Source organism: Scardinius erythrophthalmus, assembly GCF_964197995.2.
Source record: "Scardinius erythrophthalmus genome assembly, chromosome: 25".
Taxonomy (NCBI): Eukaryota; Metazoa; Chordata; class Actinopteri; order Cypriniformes; family Leuciscidae; genus Scardinius; species Scardinius erythrophthalmus.
The window spans coordinates 29,714,639-29,739,440 of record NC_138245.1 but is presented as its reverse complement, the minus strand read 5'-3'; the positions used below and the strand labels follow the sequence as shown (position 1 = coordinate 29,739,440).

Genomic DNA, 24,802 nt, shown 5'->3' with positions numbered 1-24,802 from the left:
ACACACACACACACACACACACACACACACACACACACACACACACACACACACACACACACACACACAAACCACACAAACACACACACACACACACACACACACACACACATGAAATGAAACCTATTTTGTCTGTCTGTCTGTCTGTCTGTCTGTCTTTATATCTATGGTCTGTCTGTCAGTCTGTCTATTGTATAAATATTTTAAATAAACATCATGAGGGTAAATGACATCAGATTTAAAAAAAAAAATGTCTGTGAATTTTTCCTTTAAATAATTTCATTAACTTGAATATAACTAGTTCATTTAGATGTTACCATGTGAGAAAACATTTTAATTTACCTGATACTGACATAATGTATTTTACAGTGTAGTCCTCCTCTAAAGACACAAAAGAGAGAAAGAAAGACAGATAATCAGAGGACAGAGGAAGGAAGCAGTGAATATGATCATGCACTATGATCTGCTGTATGTGTGCTTATAGAGAGTGACTCCTTCATTCATGCTTCAGTCGGTTCAGTCATTAATGTAGTTTGAGTTCAGAGTCGAATCTGGGACTGAGAGAGTCATGCTGACAGGACACGACACACTTACAGAAGAGTCTGCTTTATTATGACTAGTTTGATCTTCATGTTGAACAATATCAACCCTTCTCAAAGCATCTCCACCTGTGTGTGTGTGTGTGTGTGTGTGTTTTCAGCCGTCCACTCCTGCAGTGTGAGGAACGGTGGCTGTGAGCATCTCTGCGTCCAGCAGTCGGCGGGTCGTCTCCAGTGCCGCTGTCGACCCGGTCACAGACTCCACGAGGACGGCAAACACTGCAAATGTGAGTCACTGATGTTGGACTTTCCCATGAGCATTGCAGATTTCTGACCCTGAAGACACATTTACCACAGTTTTACAGCTCTTGTTGACACTGGGATTTAAGCCAAAGTGAAATGCAAAGACTGACTGAATATTTTACAATCAAATGCATCATGAAAATGTGCCATTTTGTGTTTAGTCTATGCTATTTTGTTATTTTAGAACAAAAAAAAGAAGAAATAATAAGATGTGTATTCCTTTTAAAACGCATTTATTTGTCATGTTCAAAACCCATGTGTTTTTGTTTTCCTGTGGAACTCAAAAGTAGAAGTTAAAGTAATGCATCTCTTTATATGTAACAAGAATATAGTGACTAGGGGTTGTGATGTGAAGCTCCAAAAACACCACAAAAGTAGTAACAAAATTCTATTGCAAGTTTTGGGAAGCCATGCTATAGCTTTAAATGACCAAATTTAAAGTTGTTACTCACAAATAATGCTTCAAGCTTAACATCATTGATGCCAAACCCCATTAATAGAATTGGATGGATTTTTGTGCTTTAAACAACTTTTTTGTTTAAAGAAGTTTTGCCGAGAACCAAGTTATCATATGAGAAGAAGCGCAAAAATTGCTTTTATGAACCAGGAATTTTTATCCTTTTGACATTCTACATGAAGAAAGTAAGGTTTATATCAATATAAATGATGACAAGAGTTTGTTTTAGTAGTTTTAAGCGATCGGATATGAATGTGTCTTCTCTCTGAAGTTTGATTGACAGGTCACAGTGGAGCTGTTGGCTGTAAGGTTGAAGCTTTTGTTAAACGCCGTTTAAAAAACGTGTATTCCCGGATGCCTGAAAATACAGATCAGTGTCTTAACGACAGAGAATTAACCGGAGGTGTAACTGTGCAGGTCATTTAACACAACCTTTTCAATGTTTTATTGCTCAAATGTATTTGAAGCCAAGCGCTCTCATCCTTTGAAGTTCCCAAAGAATCACAAGAACTGCTCAAGGAGATTTAGGGAAAATATGATTTTGGTCTTTGGGATGAAGTTGCCCTTTGATTCACTGGATGACATAATATCACAAACTGGTGACTTCAGCATGGACATGTCTTTGTGTCTCGTTCTCACCCCGTCTCTGAGGTCATCTGAAGTTGAACACATCTGAAGTCTTGCTCTGATGAAGGATCGTGATTGCAGAATAATTTCTGCCATTCTGTTTCTGTAAAAGTGTAATTGTTGGCTGTGGACAGATCGTTTCACTGCAAGTTAAACACACCGAGTGTGTGAGAGCTAGTCAGAGCAGCTGGATGCACACACACGATAGATGATTTCACAAAACACCTCACATTTCACCGCAAATAATTAATGATCATTTTGTATGACAATTCAAGTCATATTTTCTTCTCATATTCTCACTAAAATCATTCTCTCGTGTTCTTTATTTAAATCAGCATAACTTAAAGACAGTACAACAAATAAGTCCTGCTACCATAATGTAGAAATACTTATTAAAATGCAATGTAAATAATATATACTTTGCATTGTCTTGCTGCTACAACAAGGAGAATTGTGTTTAATTGTCTTTAAAATAATGGCACAATGGAAAAAAATATATATGTACTCTATATTTATGCCAAATATCATTTTTTTTAAGGCAAAACCACGGGTCAATTGAGATTTGATGCTTTTTGGCTTTTTATAATGTGTAGTTTCAGACTTGTGTAAACATCAAAAATTCACTTTTAAGTGTTTATTTTATTGCATCATTTCAATTATATTAAAATACCTTTAAAGGCCGTTTTCTCAATATGATGATTTTGTTTTCTCCCACACTGACTAAGCAGTGCTTACATACACCAAACATTACACTTCTATTCCTTTTTTTTTATTTTACAGAGAGGTTTGTTCATGTAACATAACATTCGTCTTATTTTTGTACAACATTTTATTCCTAAAAAAAACTGGTGAAAATGTATTTTTGGAGATATGGAGGGATGTCTAAAAATCCTCTTGGTGAAAATCTGTATCTCTAATACAGTATGTCAACAAAATGAAACAATAATTTTGAACCTGGCTTTATCCAGTGTTCAGATTTTTGTGCTTGGATTTATGCAAATTTATAAATGCATGCATATTTAATTAGATATTACCTCATTTGCATATTTAAACATAATATTTTTACAAAACTTGTAATGCAAAAAATGTGTGCATTTCTTAAATCTAACTAAAGTATTAGTTAAATCTATTAGTTAATTTGTTACCCTATTGTGTCTTGCCATAATTAGTCTTTTTTGATTTTAGGGTGAAACATGATTTCACCCACTTAGACCCAACAGCCTGATAACTGTCTGGATTATACAATTTTATATTTCTGAATATTTATATGCTCATTTTTCATTTATATAATATATTGAGTATATATGATAGTAAAAAAAAAAAAAAATATATATATATATATATATATATATATATATATATATATATATATATATATATATATATAATATGTGCTAGTTTATTTATTTACTCGCTTATATGTGACCCTGGATCACAAAACCAGTCTCGAGTCGCACGGGTATATTTGTGGCAATAGCCAACAATGCATTGTATGGGTCAAAATTATCCATTTTTCTTTTATGGCAAAAATCATTAGGATATTAAGTAAAGATCATGTTCCTTGAATATATTTTGTCTTATCTGTGACACGATCATGTCCTGTCTTCAGTGGAGAACCCGTGTGCGGAGCGTAACGGTGGCTGTTCTCAGGAGTGCCTCAGGGATCGAGATCAGGCCCGCTGTGAATGTCGTCCAGGTTATCAGCTGGCTGAAGATGCCAAGACCTGTGAAGGTAACTTATATTAGAGTTTGTGTCACATGCTTCTAGAACAGAAAGATGATATTACATTACTGTTGCATTGGGCACATTCATGTCCTCATACTCAGTGATCATGCGTGTGTTTTCTGTGCATCAGACATTGATGAGTGCCAGACGGGCCAGGCGGACTGTGCTCATGGATGCCGGAACACTAGAGGATCTTTCATGTGTGTTTGTCCCGCTGCCTATGAGCTGGGTGTGGATGGCAAGCAGTGTTATCGTGAGTGTGACCTGAGCCTGTCAGAAAACAGCTCCATCAAACCGTTTGTTTCTCTCTGTAGCCTCACTCTCTCATTTTTTTAATGTAATTCTTTCTTATAAAGAATTGCAACACACAACATATCTCACATATGTGGTAAAAATGAGAAAAAGTCCATCAAATCACTTGTTTCTCTCTGTAGCCTCTTTCAGATGTGGTTGGCTCTTGATGAATAGAATAGAATAGAATAGATGAATAGAATAGAATAGAATAGAATAGAATAGAATAGAATAGAATAGAATAGAATAGAATAGAATAGAATAGCTCAAAAATGCATAGAGAATAGGTATGACATATGTAATCGGATAGAATAGAACAGAATAGAATATAATACATGTAAAATACAGTAGAATATAATGGGTATGAAATATATAATTTTCCTGTAGCTAACTATACAGTATATTTATGTATGTAATGTAGATGTTCATCTAAATATATAAATTTGTAATGGGACAGACAAAACAAAATATACTGCATTATACATTTATAATACAGTGGCTCTGAAATGCATATGGCATAGAAAAAATAAATTATTCCTATTATATATTTTAATTTATCTATTTATATGCTCATTTTTTATTTATATAATATATTTAGTATATATGATAGTAAAAAAAAATATATATAAATCTGGAATCTGAGTGAGCAAAAAAATCTAAACAGTTGTTAATTTATGTTCACGATTGTGCTACATTCACTCACAGAAATACATGTTTTATATATTTACAGTAGGAAATTTACTAAATATCTTCATGGAATATGATCTTTACTTAATATCCTAATAATTTTTGGCATAAAAGAAAAATGGATAATTTTGACCCATACAATGTATTGTTGGCTATTGCCACAGATATACCTGTGCGACTTATGACTGGTTTTGTGATCCAGGGTCACATATGTGCTAGTTTATTTATTTATTTACTAGCATATATGTGACCCTGGATCACGTCACCAGTTACGAGTCGCACGGGTATATCTGTGGCAACAGCCAACAATAATCATGAGGATATTAAGTAAAGATCATGTTCCATGAAGATATTTAGTAAATTTTCTACTGTATATAAAACATGTATTTTTGTGAGTGAATGCAGCACAATCGTGATCATAAATGCACAACTTTAAAGGAGATTTTCTCAATGTTTCGATTTTTTTGCACCCTCAGATTCCAGATTTACAATAGTTGTATCTCGACCAAATATTGTCATATCCTAACAAACCACACATCAATGGAAAGCTTATTTATTTATGATGTATAAATCTCAATGTCAAAATTGTGACCCATGTGACTGGTTTTGTGGTCCAGGGTCACATATATATATATTAATTAAACACGCTTTTAAACATGTCTGCCTGAATTTCGGTCTGTTTTTGTCCCTTAGGTATTGAGATGGAGATCATCAACAGCTGTGAGCATCGTAACGGTGGTTGTTCTGATCACTGTGAACATTCAACCACTGGACCCGTGTGCAGCTGTAACCAAGGCTATCATCTGGCCGACGACCGCAAGACCTGCATCGGTACAGCAAACTAGATCTGGCCATTACCTGTTTTACTGCACAAGCATGGTGATCTTGTAAGGTAAAGGTGTGTGTTCTGTCTGTCAGATATAAACGAGTGCGCAGACGGCAGCTCGTGTTGTGAGCACGACTGCACAAACTATGCTGGAGGTTATGAGTGTTACTGTACAGCCGGATATCGCCTGAACGCGGATGGATGCAGCTGTGACGGTATGACACTCAAACATACAGAGATTTCACCTTACAAATATCAACGACAGTGTGTAAAGTGTGTAAATATCAGAAATATGTTGAGTGAATGGTCTGATCACAGATATCGATGAGTGTTTGGCTGCTAACGGAGGATGTGATCACACGTGTCAGAATAACGCCGGCTCCTTCCAGTGCTTCTGTAGACGCGGGTATCGCCTCGATGAAGACCGACGCTCCTGTATATGTGAGTTTTCAGTCTGTCACGAACTGGGTTTCTTTTCATCATTTAAAAAATATATTTCCAATGCAGAGCAATCAACGATTTGTGAGCTAATTGAAGTAACCTAATGCACAGAAACCCGCTTGTATAAGAGAGATTCATCAAATAGGGGAAATATTCTCCCCGATTGAAGGATTTTAAAGAAGAAAGGCTTCAAAAAGAGTCATTCTAGTTTTAAAAGAGATTTTAAGATAGATAGATTTTATGTATTTATAATATTTTTTTTATATTTATATATTATAATTATTTATATATTATTTTATAGATATTATATTATATTATATTATATTATATTATATTATATTATATTATATTATATTATATTATATTAAAAAGAGTCATTCTAGTTTTAAAAGAGATTTTAAGATGGATAGATTTTATGTATTTATAAAAATTTTTTTAATATATTTATATATTATAATTATATATATATTATTTGATAGATATATTTCTCAGAACCTATATTATATTATATTATATTATATTATATTATATTATATTATATTATATTATATTATATTATATTATATTATATTATATTATATTATATTTAAGCCTGTTAAGTGATTACAATTTTTATTCTAATTAATTATATGATGTGCCAATTAATTTATAAAATGAATCACAAATTAATCGCACATCAATTTTGGCTTAGAAATGATCATTTAAAGTCATTATTGTGTTAGGTGAGAAAAGCATTGAATAGACATTATAAATATTGGCTTCATAAAGAAATATTTTGATTCAACAATTTATTACACATAAATTTGAATTAACTAATTATAAATAAGCAGTAATTAGGAGTTTATTGAGGCAAAAGTCGTAGTTAATGGTCACATTTTAGATTAGGGTCCGATTCTCTCTATAAGTATAGTTTATGTGATGTAATGTTATTTAGATCCATATACAGTGCATTTAAATGAATGTAATTAAACTGGATGTTTGCATTCGTGTGTGTGTGTGTCAGTGCTGGAGCAGTCTGTCGAGGCGTTGAGCAGTGGTGTAGAGAAACCCCGACCTCATCTCACTATCCTTCAGGACTATGATCAGATCCTGGAGCGATACGACGACTACGAGGACGACGCGGGGGAACTGCGCGCTGAGAGCACTTTAACTGAGAAATTCAGTACGAAAACCTCACTCTGTTCTGTACCAGTGCTGTCATTTTAGATATTGTAGGATAACATATATCATAATGCAAACTCTTTTCCTCCTGTCTGCGCAGTTTGTTTGAACGGCTCGTTCGGCTTCGACTGCAGTCTGTCGTGTGAGGATTGTGCTAACAGAGGAGTGTGTAACAAACACACAAACGGCTGTGACTGTCCTGACGGATGGACGGGGATCGTTTGCAATGAGAGTGAGTTTCTCCGAAAGAGCCTCAACACTAACATGATTATCAGTAATCATTTTTAAGATTGCATCATTTCTTGAAGAACAATTGGAGGGCTGATCATTTAGGTGTCTATCTTTAAGACATAAATAATGGATAATGTACGGAATAATTGACGACGGGCAATTATTAGAAAATAATGCACACCCGAGGTTGTAATGCGGCCACAACGCTGGAGTCAATTACTCTGCTTATACTACAGTTACCACATCTCTAACATTGTTCAGATATTGCATTTCAAGACATTTGTCAGGGTTTTTGTTCTCAAAACGCTCTTGTGTGTAGGACTAATTTCTCATCCCACGCCTCCGTTCATAATCCCGAAATGTCATTTTAGAGCTAGAAACAGAGGCTTGAGCCATTGATGTAATGCAGTTATTAGAGAGAGAGAGAAATTAAGTGTGTGTGAATTACCCGAGTGTGTGCGTCTCTTAAAGGGATACTTCACCAATAAACATTAAGCTTTGTATCAGTAGAAACCCGATGGTATTTTCGAGTGACCGTGCTTCCCTCCCTCATGTCCCCCTGAGACGAGAGATTTCTGTATTGTGTGTCTGGAGAAAAACCTCAGATGACGCAAAAATCATCATTTATCGTCATCATCGGAGGCTTTTTAGTCCAGAGGCGAGAGACTCCAGCCAGTAGGAGGAGCTCGTCCCGCATGTCTTCAACCCGCCCATAGGGGGATCTCACCATAAAACACCATCTTTTCAGTTTCGAGTCACTAGTAGCCTAGCTGTATCATTTCTCCCGACACTGCCCTCTGTAACCGGTAGGCGTGGCTTGGGAGTGTCCTCGTAGGGCAGCGAAGCAAGTGCATTCTGGGAGTTGTTGTCTTTCATCCACATGAGCTAAAAATAATTTTTCTGAGTTTTCTCAGTCTAGAAGGCACCAACTTCTAAAATAATTTCACATTTCTACTACATAAATGACCCAGTTTAAATACACATTCATCTTTCCAGCGGTGAAATATCCCTTCAACAGTGTTCAGCATCAGCGTCTCTACTTATAGCGAAACTGTAAGTTGATCTGCTTCAAGAACAGCGCTGTTATTACCTCGCTAGTGAGAAATGTCATGTAGCTTTTAAGTTCCTGAACTATTTAACTTTTAAAATCGTCAGAGCGGCGCTGACAACACGTTTCTGTGCGAGTATGTGTGTGTTTGAGTGGGAGAGAGAGCGGGAGAAAGACAGTTCGTACATAATAAAATGTAATTTTGTGGGAAAAAACATGGAAATAATTTGGTTTTATCCTATTGTGTACCATATTTATTTGCTTGGTCAGTGTTGTTGTGGGTTTTGGTTCTTTTGCTGTTGTCTGCCTTTGAAATGACAGAAATCATTTGGTGAAGTGATATGGAACTGTGATGCGGTCAAGACCTGCCGGAACTACTTCAGCCGTGCGTTTTCCTGAAAATAACTGCACACCTTAGAACATTCGTCAACCAATCAGATTCAAGCATTCAACAGTCTTATAGTATAAACATCAATAAATCTCAAAATGTAATGCTTTTGGAGACAAAAAGTGTATATTGTAAAAAAAACAAAAAACGCTTGATGCTAAGCCCATAGACCTTTCAAAAGATGTTTAATTTTCCTCAAGTCCTCAAGGCTGGTCATAAATATGTCATTAAAGATTAAATGCAATCCATTTGAGAGAAATGGACAATTCAGCATGAATTAATGAGGGCTTGATTACATCGACAGAAAAGGCAAATTTCACAGGCGGAGAATAAATACTTTTTATCAGATGATGAAAAGACTGATGAGTCATGCACAATAAACCAGTGACCAGAGACATTTATTAACTTACTGTTCTGCACGCCTTTCAAAGGTCATGACCTTTCTCCTCCTGTGTGTGTGTCATCCAGCGTGTGCGGAGGGCTGGTTCGGCAGGAATTGCTCGTTGAGCTGTGAGTGTAAGAACGGTGGTGTGTGTGATCCGGTCACGGGGAGCTGCCGCTGTCCACCAGGGGTCAGTGGAGAGCTGTGTCAGGACGGTCAGTTCATGTCAACTACAAATCATATATAACATATTCAGTATTGTGTGCACCATGTCATGTTTCTAGAGTTTATTTGATGCACTCACTCCAGGTTGTCCTAAGGGTGTCTATGGGAAGTTCTGTAATAAGAAGTGTAACTGTGCTAATAATGGACGGTGTCATCGCACTTATGGAGCGTGTCTGTGTGACCCGGGACTGTACGGAAGGTTCTGCCATCTATGTGAGTCGGGATTTACCCTTTTAACTACACTTTGCTTTTAAAACAACTCCATTTGTGCTGTGATGTGATTTAAATGTGCATTCAGTTCAACACTAACACATACCTTATGAGTGTGACTTTCTTTATAAAAACTTGTGCGCTTTGTTTCTTCTGTGTTCTTGCAGTGTGTCCGAAGTGGATGTTCGGTCCAGGCTGTTCTGAAGAGTGTGTGTGTGTCCAGAAGAACACTGTGGAGTGTAACCGTCATCACGGTGCCTGCGTCTGCAAGCCTGGTTATCGGGGCGAGAGCTGTGAAGACGGTGCGTCTGACGAGCGTCTGAAGTGTATTCATACAAGATTGCACTGCATTGAACAATTTACATCGAAATGCTTTATGAAATACCATGAAAATAACTAGAAAACGTGCAAATAAAAGTTAAATAAATGTACTTTTTTTGCATTGAAATACAAGAAAAAGAATAGTAAAACATGCAATCTAAAAAAAAAAAAATTCTTTTTTTTTTAAATGGATTTGTTAAAACAAAGCATTTAAATAAACCTTCTTCATTTGCATTGAAATAGTTTTAAGTTTTTAATAATTGGAAAACAATCTAAAAATAATGAAAAGAAAACAAAAGAAATGAAAAGAGATTGGATCTGTTAAAACATAGCATTTTAATATTTAGTAAAAAGTTTATTTGCATTGAAATGCTTTGAATCGGAAAACATGCAATCATAATATATATATATATATATATATATATATATATATATATATATATATATATAAAATTGTATTTATTTATTTATTTATTTTTATTATTATTATTTATTTTAGGATTGCATATATATATATATATATATATATATATTTTTTTTTTTTTTTTATTATAATTTTTCATTTGCATTGAAATGTGTTAAAGAAATACCAGGAAAAGAGTTGAAAAAAAGTCCAAAAATAAAGAAAAGAAAATGGATATGTTAAAACATAATTTTAACATTGTTTTGCATTTTTAATTTGCATTGAAAGACGTTTTAAAAAGATGGCAATATATGATACGATATGATCAATATTGATTGTATTTGTAGAGTGTGGATCAGGCTTCTTCGGCTCTGGCTGCGAGAGGAAATGCTCCTGTCCCGATGGAGTGACCTGTGATCATGTGACTGGAGCCTGTCGACCGCAGTGTCCCGCAGGAAAGAGAGGAGACAAATGTGACCAAGGTATGATCGGTCAAATTACAGGTGTATAATATGTCTGTACTGTAGGCCAATTAAGGCCATAGGATGCTACATTCTACATTGCAATAAAACGGTATTTGGAAATTTAATGTGATCCAAGACTTTGATTAGTGTTTCATTTCTGTGATAGATTGTGTTGATGGAAGATTTGGGATTGGCTGCTCTCAGTCATGTGACTGTTCTGGAGCATCATGTGACAGGATCACTGGCCAATGCATGTGTCCTGCTGGAACGTTTGGAAAACGTTGTGAAAAAGGTGAAATTGTCATTCTGACATCAACATGTCTTGCTTATATTGAGCTACACTCTTTTCTTATGATAAAAATGAATGCACTATTTACAGTATTTTGAAAACACAAGCTGCATTAGTGGCTCATAGACACAAAATTATCCTTTATGAAAAATCTGCAAGTTTGCATGATATTGTTTAACCCTTGTATTATGTTGAATTCTGGGTACGATCGTTATGTTTCAGGTCAAATTGACCCTAGTTTGGATCAGTACAATACAATACACACACACACACACACACACACACACACACACACACACACACACACACACACACACACACACACACACACACACACACACACACACACACACAAAATTCTGGTAAAAACAGTAAACATTTAAACTTCTCAAACAGAGAAATGAGAATATATGATTTTTAATTGATTTTGTACTATCTATCTATCTGTCTGTCTGTCTGTCTGTCTGTCTGTCTGTCTGTCTGTCTGTCTGTCTGTCTATCTATCTATCTATCTATCTATCATCTATATATATATATATATATATATATATATATATATATATATATATATATATATATATATATATATATATGGGTGTGTGTATTTTATTTAAAATTCAAGATTGTGAAATGAGAATGAGAATATATGATTTTTAATTGATTTTGTACTATCTATCTATCTGTCTGTCTGTCTGTCTGTATATATATATATATATATGGGTGTGTGTATTTTATTTAAAATTCAAGATTGTGATTTTTATTTGATTTTTAAATGAGTTATATTTAAATAATATTAAAATTTAATAATATTTAAATATACTGTATTTATATTGCTTTCCTGATTTAAATATACTGTATTTATATTGCTTTCCTGAATTTATATTGCTTTTCCTCAAATAGTAGATTAGCAAGATCACGGGTTCGACTCAGTTAACGAGTGAACTGATATAAATGTACAGCATCAATGCAATGTCATTTTATTTAGATAAACACATCTGCCAAATGCATAAATGTTAATACCCTTACATGACAAAATACATGCATTTTTGAATAATGTTGTGTCTGTGCAGCTTCCTTCAACCATGAAACTTTAGGGTTGCTAACATCACAGTCTTAATAGAAATGTAGTATGTAAATTTCACACCACCTCACTTCGCAGGGATGTTCGTGAGCCTCAATGAGAAAGTCGCTCATTTTCATGATCTCCATTATTTCCGACAGCCATAAAAATGTTGCTGGTTGGAGTGACCCGGGACATAATATAAGGGTGAAATGATATAACTATCTGAATTATAAATGTTGATTTGTGCATCAGAGTGTGTGGAGGGTCAGTGGGGTGTTGGATGTCGGGAAACGTGTCCGTCTTGTGAGAACGGAGGCCGTTGTGACCGGCGTAACGGCACGTGTGTGTGCGCTCCTGGATTCATCGGCAGATTGTGCCAGAACAGTGAGTAAATCCGTCAGGATCTCTGAGTCTGTGCTTTCTCCTGGATCCGGTGTTTTTGAGTCTCTCTGTGTTCAGTGTGTCCCGCGGGCCGTTTCGGTGTGGGCTGTCAGCTCAGATGTGTGTGTGAGAATGGAGGACGCTGTGATCCTGTAACCGGACGCTGCTCATGTCCTCCCGGCTGGATGGGCCACAGCTGCAGGAAGGGTACGTTTCATGGTTTTATTATTATGTAATAAAAAATGTCTGTTTTTTGACGGTGAGGTAATGTGTGTGTTGTAGCCTGTGACACGGGCCGCTGGGGTCTGGACTGTGTGAGTGTGTGTGACTGTCGAAACAGTGGCGGAGTGTGTGACGCTCAGACCGGACACTGTCAGTGTGAGGCAGGTTTCACTGGACCTCGATGTGACCAGAGTGAGTGTCACATATACACACATTACTTTAAACACACACACACACACACACATGCACGTACAACAACGTAAAGTGTGCTAAAGACACATGTCACAGTATGCGCTGTCCTAAAAATATTAATATTATTTTCATGATGATAGCGGATGATAGCCATTGACTTCCATAATATTTTTTGCAATGTAAAAAAATACAAATAAAATGGATCACCATTTTAGGTTAAAATATACATGAATATATTAGGGAAAATGTATATCTAAAATCTTGTAGCATTTTTAAAACCTTTTTGACTTAACTTGCTTATTTTTAATGGTTTTGCGTTTTGAGAAAGTAATTTATAAATGTACAGATATTCCATGTAATTTCTCAATTCATATGTGCCATGTAAAATAATTTGATGGATATATGATATATGATATGATAAATATGAATTATTTTTCCTTGTAGAGTGGGACTATTTTAGATTTGACGGTCCTTCTATATTAAATGCATATCTATATCTGTTATAAATGTTACAGTATTTATCACGTGATCTGTGTCGTACATCTATCCCAGAATGCCCTGCTGGTTCATTTGGGCCGGGCTGTAAGCATCGCTGCCAGTGTGAAAACCAGGCATCATGTGACCATGTGGGCGGAGCTTGTACCTGTAAGATTGGCTGGACTGGAACGTTCTGTGAAAAACGTACAGTGTGATTGTTCAACTTAACATTTATTAACACGCTATCGGATACTGATGATCAGATCTTTGACTGAATGCTTGTGTGTGTGTGTGTGTGTGTGTGTGTGTGTGTGTTCAGCTTGTCCGCAGGGTTTCTATGGTCTGGATTGTCAAAAGAAGTGTGTGTGTATGAACGGGGGTCTCTGTGATCATGTCCATGGTGAATGTTCCTGCCGGCCTGGCTGGATCGGTCCACACTGTGACCAAAGTGAGCTTTTGTAGCATTTTATCATCACTTCTATCTTCATGCGTTGCTACTGTACCTTCAAGACTTCTGTGTGGAAAAGACTGGCTAACTTCTTCACCTGTGAAATTGATAAAGCCTTGTCAAGCAAAGAGGATTTTTATCTTGCTCATCTGTGCAAAACCCTGCATGATTATCTATTATTCTTTTCTGAGCACTTCTGTCCCAGTTTTCCCATGAGTGATGTTTGTTGTGGTCTGGTCTATAGCGTGTCCTGCTGGATTGTATGGAGCGAGCTGTTCTCAGACGTGTGTGTGTCACAATAACAGCAGCTGTGATGCCGTAAGCGGTCAGTGTGTGTGCAGCGCTGGGTGGACGGGACACTCCTGCTCACAGCGTAAGATTCGGACACCTCATTCATTAAAGGTCTCATATTATCAAAACTGAAATTTCCTGGCTTTTTTCATGATAGCAGAGGTCTAGCGGTGATGAAACTACCATATAAGTTTCAAAACAGTCAATCCACAGACAAATGCTCACAGCCTGCATGAAGTAGCTGTGCCTTTTCACAAGCCGTTGTGACTTCTGTATAAATGTGATGTCAGAACTTCAGTCACACCCCCACCAATGGTGGGTCACGCTGAAAACAACAGGCCAATCAGAAGAGAGGCTCATGAATATTAAGTAGACAGGCCAATCAGAAGAGAGGCTCATGAATATTAAGTAGACAGGCCAATCAGAAGAGAGGCTCATGAATATTAAGTAGACAGGGCAAAATCGACCTGTTCTTGGCAGAGCTCCTGAGAAAGGAGCTGTAAAAATATATTGAGATGGTTTTTGGTACTTATACCGCAAATATATATTCATAAGGACATCGAAACCTAAAATAAAACTTCAGAAAGGCGTACAATATGGGACCTTTAAAAAACTGTACTAGCTGACTATATACATGTACAATGCTGAAGTACATATACATAGTTCAGTCATGAAACTCTTCTGAGCAGCTGATTGGTTCCCTTAAAGCTGACATTTTTGGCCTATTTATTTCCAAATGTATATTTATTTTTCCTTGCCCTCCCCCTTCCCCAGCTCCACCTGCCTAGATCTCCTTACTTTTCCTTGCAGAAGCTCGTATTCTATTCACTGTATTCATGCGCGTTTTTTCTGCAGTGTTCTTCGTACTAAGTCTGTGTACATTCTGTGCTCATCAATAAATGCTGAGAGTTGTCATGATTGAAATATATTTAAACACTTCCTGTTTTTTAAAGTAGTCTCTTCTGCTCACTATTTATCTGATCAAAAATACAGTAATATTGTGAAATATTATTAAAATTCAAAGAGCAAAGAGCAATTTTTTATTTGAATATATTTTAAACTGTGTAATTTTCAGCGTCATTACTCCAGTCTTCAGTGTCACATGATCCTTCAGAAATCATTCTAATATGATGATTTGATGCTCAAGAAACATTTCTGATTATTATCAGTTGAGAACAGTTGAATACCTGTGATACATATTTTACAGGATTTTTTAATTAATAGAATAAAAGAACAGCATTTAGTTGAATTAGAAATATTTTGCAACGTTATAAATGTTTACCAACACATTTGAACAATTTAATGCATCCTTGCTGAATAAAAGTATTAATTTCTTTAAAAATAAGAATTCTGACCTCTAACATTTCATCAATATTCACTAATGAATGAATGAATGAATTAATTCATGCAACTTTATTAATCCCCTAAGGGGAAATTTAGGTTGGACAATACAATGAAATAACAACATAACAATGTGCAACTATGTACCTAGAAGTAATTAAGCATATTAATTTGCATAAAAAGACTCACTATGACAACAATATGGACATTCTAACGTTTAAATACGTCAGTGTTTTTCACTTCATGATGAATCATATTTCTGTGAGTCTGAATTATTGATGGTGTTGTATCTCAAGAGTTGTGTCGCTGTTTTTGCAGGATGTTCTCCAGGTTTCTTCGGTTTGGGCTGTTCTGAGATCTGTGTGTGTGAGAACGGGGGCTTGTGTGACCCTGCGAGCGGCCGATGCGTCTGTCCCAGCGGCTGGACGGGATCCGCCTGTCACCTGGGTCAGTGACTCTGATCTTCACGCTTCAGTTTCTTTATTTACTGTGAGGGGAAACACCTGGAATATTCAGTCGGTCTGTTCGTGATCACAAGTAAATACTCAAAGCAATATGTAATACACTTTAATTGAGTGTGTGCAGTGTGCTGTCGAGACTGCTAACCGCAGTGCTGACTACACACTACATTTACTGGAGAGGAAACCGTGATTGGCAGTGTGAAAGCTCTGCTTTTGTTTTTACGGCTGGATATGTCACAAGCCAGATTTGAACTTGCGTCATCTGCAACCGCACAGCAAAATTTGAGTTTTGATATTGTGCAAAATGTTTATGACGTTGCGTTTTGATAAGTTTGGATGTTCAGCTCCAGTAACGGATCTCTCATGCTGACCGTCACTGGTCCAGTGTAAGTCGGGAAGGAAAAGAGCTGCCGATTTCCAGGCATTACATCATATGTTTAGTGTCGTGCTGGTCTTCCAGGATTTGTTAAGTCGTCACTGCAGACACGTTCGCCTCATGTAAGATCTTGGTTTCTTCTCCTCACACCTCATAACTCCAGGGTGAAGGTTTCCTCATGTTTCAGAAGAGCACATGGACGCAGTGAACTCTCACTAGACGTGACTGTTCACATGCAGGTTCATTTATCCTCTGTGCTAAAGCGAAAAATAAAGCAGAAAGTCACAGATTCAGGTGTTTCATGTAAAGTCACAACACAAAGCATCATGTATCCCTGTGGTCCCAGAATGCCCAGCGGGTCGGTTCGGGTCAGGCTGTCAGGACAGATGTGCGTGTGAGAACGACGGTCAGTGTGACGGACAGACGGGTCGATGTGTTTGTCAGCCGGGCTGGACAGGAGAACGCTGTGAGAACGGTAAGGTCATCTGAACTCTGTGTGACGTACACACACAGGCTGTTGGCTATTTCAGGAAATGCAGCGCTTCAATCTGTCCCACATCGATAGGAAATACTTCAACAGGACATAAACTGAGCTTGTCCATATACACTACCCATTAGAAGTTTCAAATAATTATGATAATTACGATGTCTCTTATGCTCACTGAGAATGCTTTTATTTGATGAAAAATGCATTAAAAACAGTACTGTGTATTGTGAAACATCATTCAGAAATCATTAATAATAATTTAGCGGGGAAAAAAGCATATTAGAATGTTTTCTGAAGGATCATGTGACACTGAAGACTGGAGTAATGATGCTGAAAATTCAGCTTTGATCACAGGAATAAATTACATTTTACCATATATTAACAGAGAAAACAGCTATTTTAAATTGTAATATTATTTTACTGTATTTTTTATTAAAAAAAGCAGCCTTGGTGAGCAGAAGAGACTCAAAAACATAAAAAAAAATCTTAATTATTCTAAACTTTTGAACTGTAGAAGATACAGAGGATTTGGCTCCTATTAGTGGTTAGATATATTTATTTTCTGATGTATTTTAATAAAGACTTACTGCAGTAGCACCTTACTGCAGTACACAAGATCCAGGGGGCGGAGTTGGATCCAGATCTAAGGGGTGGAGATTGGTAGGTTTAGGTATATGTAAGGTGGGAGGAGTTGGACCTGGATCCAACTCCTCCCCCTGGATTACATGTTCTGCAGTGAGGACCGTCTCACTGACTGTCAGGATATTAGAGTATAATCCTGAGTTCACTAGTCATATTCACACTGAGAGAATGATTGAACATGCCTATAAATCCAGCCTGTGTGTGTGTGTGTTTTGTATTTGTCTATCCATGTGGTGACCAAATGACCCTGTATTGAAAATCTGTAATAAAGGAACTAAATAATGTATTTTTCCACATATAAAAAGATCATTAGGTGTGTGTAAGGAAGGGCGAGGGTGTAATGATGTGTGTGTGTGTTAGCGTGTGTATCGGGGCGGTTTGGAGTCGGCTGTGAGGAACTCTGTGAGTGTGAGCACAGCGCCCCCTGTCATCATGTGAGTGGACAGTGTGTGTGTCCTGCAGGATGGAGAGGAAGACGCTGTGAGAAAGGTATTCAAACTATTATATATTTAATTAAATGTTTATTTAATATTTTTTTAATGATGTAATATATATATATATATAATATATTATTTGATAATTATTAAATAATAGATATTACATTTTACCTTCCTGTATTTTCACTTGAAAAGGAATTTAATTTATGAATAATTGTACTTGTATTATATTTGTCATATTGGTTATCACCCATTATAGGCCTAAATAATGATCAAATATTGACTTAAATATTTATTTATTTATTTAATAAATAATTATTATTTGGTAATTATTAATTTATTTAATAATTATTAAATAACTTATTATTAAATACTTGATATATTTTACATTTTACCTTCCAGTATTTTTTACTTGAAGTGCAATTTAACTTATCAGTATTATAACTTGTATAATATTTGTCATATTGGTATCACCCATAGTAAATAATAATTAAATGTTTATTTAATTATTGTTAATTATTTAATACATAATAAAGATGAATTATTAAATATGTAAGTGTGAAACTGGAGCTTGATTTGAAATGTGTGTGTGTGTCAGCGTGTCTGCCGGGCTCATACGGTCAGGACTGTGATCAGATCTGCTCTTGTCCGTCGGGATCATCCTGTCATCATGTGACCGGAGTGTGTGGATGCTCTCCTGGATACACAGGCAACGGCTGCGAGCTCAGTGAGTGTGTGAGCCCACAAATCACATCCACAATTACTGCAGAAAAGGGTTATTAATAAAAACATGTGGCAACAATATTCTTTATTTAGATATGATACAATACCAGTGCAATAATAATATATACTAACCACAATATATGGCAAATTAAAGTCGGCAAGAATCAGAATTTGTTTCTACTGTATTGTGACATATTAAATAATATAATATATATTTATTTTAATACTGTACTGTTTAAAGGTTTGGGTTGCAGGTTTTTTCAGCAAGAACACATTAAAATGATCCAAAGTGACAGTAAATACATTTATAATGTTGCAAATCATAGTTTAAATTGTTATATTTCACTATTTTTACTGTATTTTTGATCGGTGAATCAGAAAAAATCTTACCGACCCTAACCAACCTTTTTGAACGGTGGTGTGTATGTACAGTATAAAAAGAATAATTGCGTGAATGAATTGTTCATAATGAAAAAACGAATGGGGTCAGTTTTATATTTTATGGCGACTTTAAGACACAAGTTGTTCTCTGCTCATTGATTTAGTGCAGCGTGATGTTTTATCATGAATAATGCATCCATCATGTGTGTACAGTAGCATCATCTGCCTCTGTCCCAGCAGTGTGTCCGGCCGGCACGTTCGGCATCAGCTGTAACCAGGTGTGTCAGTGCTCAGAGAGAAACCAGCTGTGCCACCCGGTGTCCGGAGTGTGTTACTGCGCGCCCGGCTTCACCGGACACAAGTGTGATCAGGGTGAGACACACTCACGGTTACTACTTTAACTGTATGTCTGCGGTTTACATCATATTACATCACATATTTCATGAGCTGATGAAAAGATCATTCAGAAAATCATAAACGTCTCAAATTCAAATAAATACATTTTAAAGTAAAAACAAACTGAAAAGATTTACATTTTTATGATGAACCATTTTAGTCTGTGTTTTAGTTTGATTTTATTCATTTTTATTAGTGTTTTAATTTGATAGTTTTTATTTTAAAATGTATTTATGTTTATCATATTATTAAATGGTTTTAGATTTTAATAATTTTATTGTTAAAATCATAAAATGTAAAATCAAAACAGTCTTAAACATTTATTAAAAATGAAAAATAATAATAATATAATTATAACAATACATTTTAAAATAAAAACAAACTAAAACACTGAGTAAAATTCAATAAAAATCTAAAATGAAAGTAAATAAATCATTTTAAAATAAAACCCAAATAAAATGCTTACTGAAAATGGGTTAACCTGCATGTCATGTGACCATAAACCAACATTAGAGTTCTTCAGTGTATAATATCTAATATTTTATATTGAGATACTATTATAGTTTTTTTATTAATAAATTGATTTAGTTTTTATTTGTATATTTTGTTTTCATTTGTGTTTTATTTAAAGCTTTAGTGATTTAGTGTTGTTAGGGTTAGTTTTTTTTTAGGTATTGTTATTTTTGAATATCTCGATGTAGTTTTAATTCATTTTAAGTTCAGGTTTAGTTATTTGAGTACATCAAGTTAAACTAAATGAAAATGAGAAATGTTGCAATGGCAAGTAGCTCAAATTATTTTTTTTAGTTAACATTTATTTTAATTCAAGTAACACAAATGTTTTTATATGTATTTTTTTCTGTTGTTACAGTAATCCTGCTGTACTGTACTCTCTGAACGCTTCTTCACTGTAATGTGTCCTTTGTGATGTTCTCTGTCTGAGAAGAAGGAAGTGTGTTTTCAACAGAATGTGCATGTGTGTAATGTGATGCTCATGTTCCTCTGGATGTGTGTGTGTGTGTGTGTGTAGCGTGTGCTGATGGACTCTACGGCCCCGACTGCGAGCGTCAGTGTCAGTGTGTGAACGGAGGAGTGTGTGTCTCAGTCTCGGGCGCCTGTGAATGTTCAGCCGGATTCATCGGAGCTCGCTGTAACCTCAGTGAGTCCCTGCACAGCAATCACTGAGAAACACACACTTTACCTCTCACACACACACACACACACACACACTCTCTCCTCTCCTCTTCAGCGTGTCCCGCTGGACGCTACGGGCTGGACTGTGTTCACGTGTCCAGATGTGGGAACGGGACGAGAAACGAGCCAGTCACAGGCAGATGTGTGCGAGACGAGCGTGATCGAGGTGAGCCGTTGTTTGCTCTGATGTTAGACGTGTGTGAAGGTGTGTATCTCTGACAGACGTGTGTGTGTGTGTGTAGTCTGTCCTGAGGGCTGGTTTGGACCTGGTTGTTCTCAGCGCTGTGACTGCAGGAACAGAGGTGTGTGTGACTCCGTCTCTGGAAACTGCTCATGTGGCCTCGGCTGGACCGGCACACACTGTGAGAAAGGTGATGTGTGTGTGTGTGTGTGTGTTCATCATCCTCTATAGAGATTAGAGCAAACAGTAGTCGATTAGGAGAGGCTTGTTCCACCAATTTTTAATTAGTTGTTTATTTTTGGGATTTTTTTTATATTTCTGTTTAACTTCAATTTATTTTAATTCAATTTTAGTCAACTTTTAGTTAAATTTTTTAGTTAAATTTTAGTTTAATCAACTTATTTTGTACATTTTTTTTCATCTAACATTTTATATTTTATTTCAGTTAACAAAAAGGACTTTTGTAAATTTATATTATATTTTTAGATTTTTTATATTATATCATTTTTTTCATTTTGATTTTAGTTTTATTAGTTTTTGTTATGTGCTTTTATCAGGGGGGTTTTATTATTTATTTTTTTATATATATATATTTTTGTTTAACTTCAATTTATTTTAATAAATGTTTTAGTAATTATAGTATGTCAATTTATTTGAAAGTATTTTTTAATTTTTAAGTCTGTTTTTTCCAATCGAATATTTATACTTTATTTCAGGTTTAAAATAGTTTTAGGCTCAGTTTTACTGGTTGTAAATAAAGAAGATCATAGTGTCACACATTTGTCTCTGCATGTGTGCTTATTGTGCTGAGACTCTAAACTCTAAATCTGTGACTGTGAGTGTGTTATAATCGGTGTGTGTGTGTGTGATGGCAGAATGTCCCGAGGGTCGGTTCGGGCCCGATTGTGTGTTTCAGTGTTCGTGTGTGAACAACAGCACGTGTGACGGAGTAACAGGAGCGTGTCAGTGTGAAGCGGGATATTACGGACATCTGTGTGAACACGGTGAGATCCAGAACACACAGTTAAAGCTTTCACACCTCAGACCGAATGCGTTCTGATCCGGAGTGTGTTTCAGCGTGTCCTGCCGGTGTGTTCGGGCCTCGGTGTCAGCATCGGTGTGACTGTGGGAACGGGGCGTCCTGTCTCCCGAGAACCGGACAGTGTGTGTGTCCCGCTGGACTTCACGGCTCTCGCTGTGAGAGAGGTGAGAATCAGTCAAGTTATTAAACAGAATTAATCTGATCTCATAATTAACTCTTTCCACACCATTGATGGAATTTTCCAGGATTCTGTGTTTTCACTGTTGTGCGATAGGGGGCGCTATTACACATCTCTGAAAGAGTGCAGAATCTAAACCGCAGAAATAAGCGATGAATACATTACTTATGCACACTGTAGAAAGAGGGGAAAGAGTTAATACCGGGATATAAATGATTTGGACTCTTCAATTAGATTTTTGTCTAATTAAATCAATTAATCAGTAACACTTTTCAAGTAAAAAGGTAATTCTTGACTGCTTACAAAATTTCAGACATTTCCTAATTACATTTTCACCAAGTTTTTGGGAAAATAGTTGCCAGCCAGTGTTTTTGATCATCAAGTTTCATGGCCCCCGGAATAATTGGTTGTATGAAAATCTGAACATGCAATATGTCAAAAGTAAGAACAGAGCCTCTGCTTTTAAACAAACAAAACTGTTTTGATTTATATGCTGTTTAATGTTGATGATCGCATTATTTTATGCATATGGTTACACATGAGATGGCTTGTTTCTTCTTCAGCTTCTGTACTCTTTCAGTAGATGTGTACTACCGTATAACAGTGAAAACACAGAAAGCCGGAGGGAAATAGAGTTAATACGTGATGTATATTTCATTGAGCCTGTGCACATTTTCAGACTGATGCTTCACGCAGTAAAATCATCCAGTTGCAGGGTTATTTGTATTGTAAACTAAAACCATAAAACACATTTTCATTATTTGAAATAGGATACACAATAAATGAAAAAAAAACAAAAAAAAAAACAAACATTTTATTTCAGCTTGTTGCAAAGGCAATATTTCTAAAACTAAAAACTGTATAGACACATTTAAAAAGAAAATGAATATAAATGACAAAAACATAATAAAACAACTAAAACACTGACCCAAATTAAAATGAAAACAGAAAATCTGAACAAAACCTCTAACCGTATAAACTCTACTCTTCTTCCTCAGAATGTGAGCGTGGCTGGTTCGGTCTGAACTGCTCTCGATCATGTGACTGTGCGGGACACGCACCATGTGACCCGGTGAGTGGCAGGTGTATCTGCCCCTCGGGAAAGACAGGAGTCCGGTGTGACAGCGGTGAGTCAGTGAACCTCAGTGGCACTCTGATGATTATTATATCTGAATATGTTCTGATAGTGTGTGATGTTCAACAGACTGCAGTGTGAACCGGTACGGGCCCGACTGCGCGCTCACGTGTGAGTGTGAGAACGGATCTCAGTGCGACAGCAGAAACGGACGCTGTGTGTGTGTGAACGGCTGGATTGGTCTCACGTGTTCAGAACGTAAAGTAGTGCTTATTTTTCAGCTGTATATTGTATAATATTATATAATATAATCAGGGTTTGAACCTGGATATGAACGTTTTCAAGTTACCGGCTATTTAGAACTTCTACTAGCAAAACAAAAATTAAAAATTAAAATATTTTTGAAATTTAAATTATTCTTATATATATATATATATAAATTTATAGTTTGACTTAGTTTTTTTTTATATATTCCATTTTCATTGCAGTTTTGGTAATTTTGTGTTTTTCAACTTTTTTATTTCTATTTAGTAATTTAAGTAGTTTAAATTGTCATTTTTAGTTATTGGTAGCACTTTACAATAAGGTTTTGTTTGTTAAAATTAAATAATAATGAACATTTATTAATGTTAAAAACACTTAAATAAACTAAACACTTAGTTAATATTAATTTAAATTAAGTGCTAATACATTTTTTAAATCAAAAGTTTTTGTTAACATTAATGGTCTAACGTGAGCAACTGTATTTTGTAATGTTGTAAAAGATATTGTTCACTGTTAATTAATACATTAACTGTTTATGAATGAGACCTTATAGTAAAGTGTTACCTAGTTATTTTAGTAACTAAATGAAAATGAGAAATGCTTCTTTGGCAGCTATCTGAAATAAAACAAGTTTGAGTTTTTTAATCTTTTATTTTATTGAAATTATTTCAAGTAACAAAAAAGTAGTTTGATGATTTTAGTTATCTCTAATAAGCAAAGTAATGCAATATATTGTGATTTGAATGTTTGTAGGTGAAGCTCCAGAGCTCGACTCCTCGTAGCAGGAACACACACACACACCATAAAGACTACATGGAAGCACGAGTGTGTGTAAGAAGCAGGAGGTCGTGTTGGCAATGGAGCGCAGACACGAGAAGTGATCGTTCAAACTCACGCTAACACTGCATACTTGATCCTTCCTCCTTCTTTCAGGGGATTTTAACATCGTCTGTGTTGAAGAACTGTTGTGTTATAGGATTCACATCTGACTGTAAACCGGAGAAAAGTGCCTTTTTAAATTTCAAAACAATCCCAGATTATGTCACCCATTGTTTACTAATATTGTTGAACCCAAACTGTTTGTTTTACTGTATATATCTGATTAAAAAACATGTGGATGTCAAGATATTGTACATGAAATGACGTTTCATGATGTTGTTTTATTAAACGAGGGTCTGTTTGTGAAATATGTTTATATTAGAAAACATCGGGAACTGGTGCAGTGTTTCATCCGTTCCATTGCTTCATTTTCTGTTTAGCATTTGATTGTTTTGTATAAAGTTTGAGTTATTTATATATTTTGTACAATATACAAATATACAATTGTAAATGTTATGCAAACTCTTTAACGTGTGACCCTCTTACAGAAATACTTTTTACTCAACGCCCCAAGAAAGTTCATTCTGGAATGCTAGACTTGTATTTGATTATTTAAGAAAGCATGTTATGTGTAAATGTTTCAAAGTTTTTTAAATCCAGGGGCCAGATTTTAGAAACCTATTTCAGAATAAAAGACTGCCATTTTAAACTG

The 24,802-nt window shown here is 35.7% G+C and overlaps 1 protein-coding gene across 1 annotated transcript in view; it reads left to right on the top strand.

The window, feature by feature from the left end:
* Positions 1–24,802, top strand: part of megf6b (multiple EGF-like-domains 6b) — a 64,479-nt gene extending 39,677 nt beyond the window's left edge. The window contains exons 7-38 of the mRNA XM_081356937.1: positions 701–826; positions 3,536–3,658; positions 3,783–3,905; positions 5,324–5,461; positions 5,549–5,671; positions 5,775–5,897; positions 6,901–7,059; positions 7,159–7,290; positions 9,194–9,322; positions 9,417–9,545; positions 9,710–9,844; positions 10,614–10,748; positions 10,897–11,022; positions 12,335–12,466; positions 12,542–12,670; positions 12,746–12,877; positions 13,430–13,558; positions 13,674–13,802; positions 14,047–14,175; positions 15,753–15,881; positions 16,618–16,746; positions 17,761–17,889; positions 18,436–18,564; positions 19,182–19,313; positions 20,368–20,496; positions 20,587–20,697; positions 20,774–20,902; positions 21,588–21,716; positions 21,790–21,918; positions 22,931–23,059; positions 23,137–23,265; positions 24,025–24,802. Coding sequence (XP_081213063.1) covers positions 701–826; positions 3,536–3,658; positions 3,783–3,905; positions 5,324–5,461; positions 5,549–5,671; positions 5,775–5,897; positions 6,901–7,059; positions 7,159–7,290; positions 9,194–9,322; positions 9,417–9,545; positions 9,710–9,844; positions 10,614–10,748; positions 10,897–11,022; positions 12,335–12,466; positions 12,542–12,670; positions 12,746–12,877; positions 13,430–13,558; positions 13,674–13,802; positions 14,047–14,175; positions 15,753–15,881; positions 16,618–16,746; positions 17,761–17,889; positions 18,436–18,564; positions 19,182–19,313; positions 20,368–20,496; positions 20,587–20,697; positions 20,774–20,902; positions 21,588–21,716; positions 21,790–21,918; positions 22,931–23,059; positions 23,137–23,265; positions 24,025–24,053 — 4,043 coding nt within the window. The 3' untranslated portion in view covers positions 24,054–24,802. The remainder of the gene's footprint in view (positions 1–700; positions 827–3,535; positions 3,659–3,782; positions 3,906–5,323; positions 5,462–5,548; positions 5,672–5,774; positions 5,898–6,900; positions 7,060–7,158; positions 7,291–9,193; positions 9,323–9,416; positions 9,546–9,709; positions 9,845–10,613; positions 10,749–10,896; positions 11,023–12,334; positions 12,467–12,541; positions 12,671–12,745; positions 12,878–13,429; positions 13,559–13,673; positions 13,803–14,046; positions 14,176–15,752; positions 15,882–16,617; positions 16,747–17,760; positions 17,890–18,435; positions 18,565–19,181; positions 19,314–20,367; positions 20,497–20,586; positions 20,698–20,773; positions 20,903–21,587; positions 21,717–21,789; positions 21,919–22,930; positions 23,060–23,136; positions 23,266–24,024) is intronic.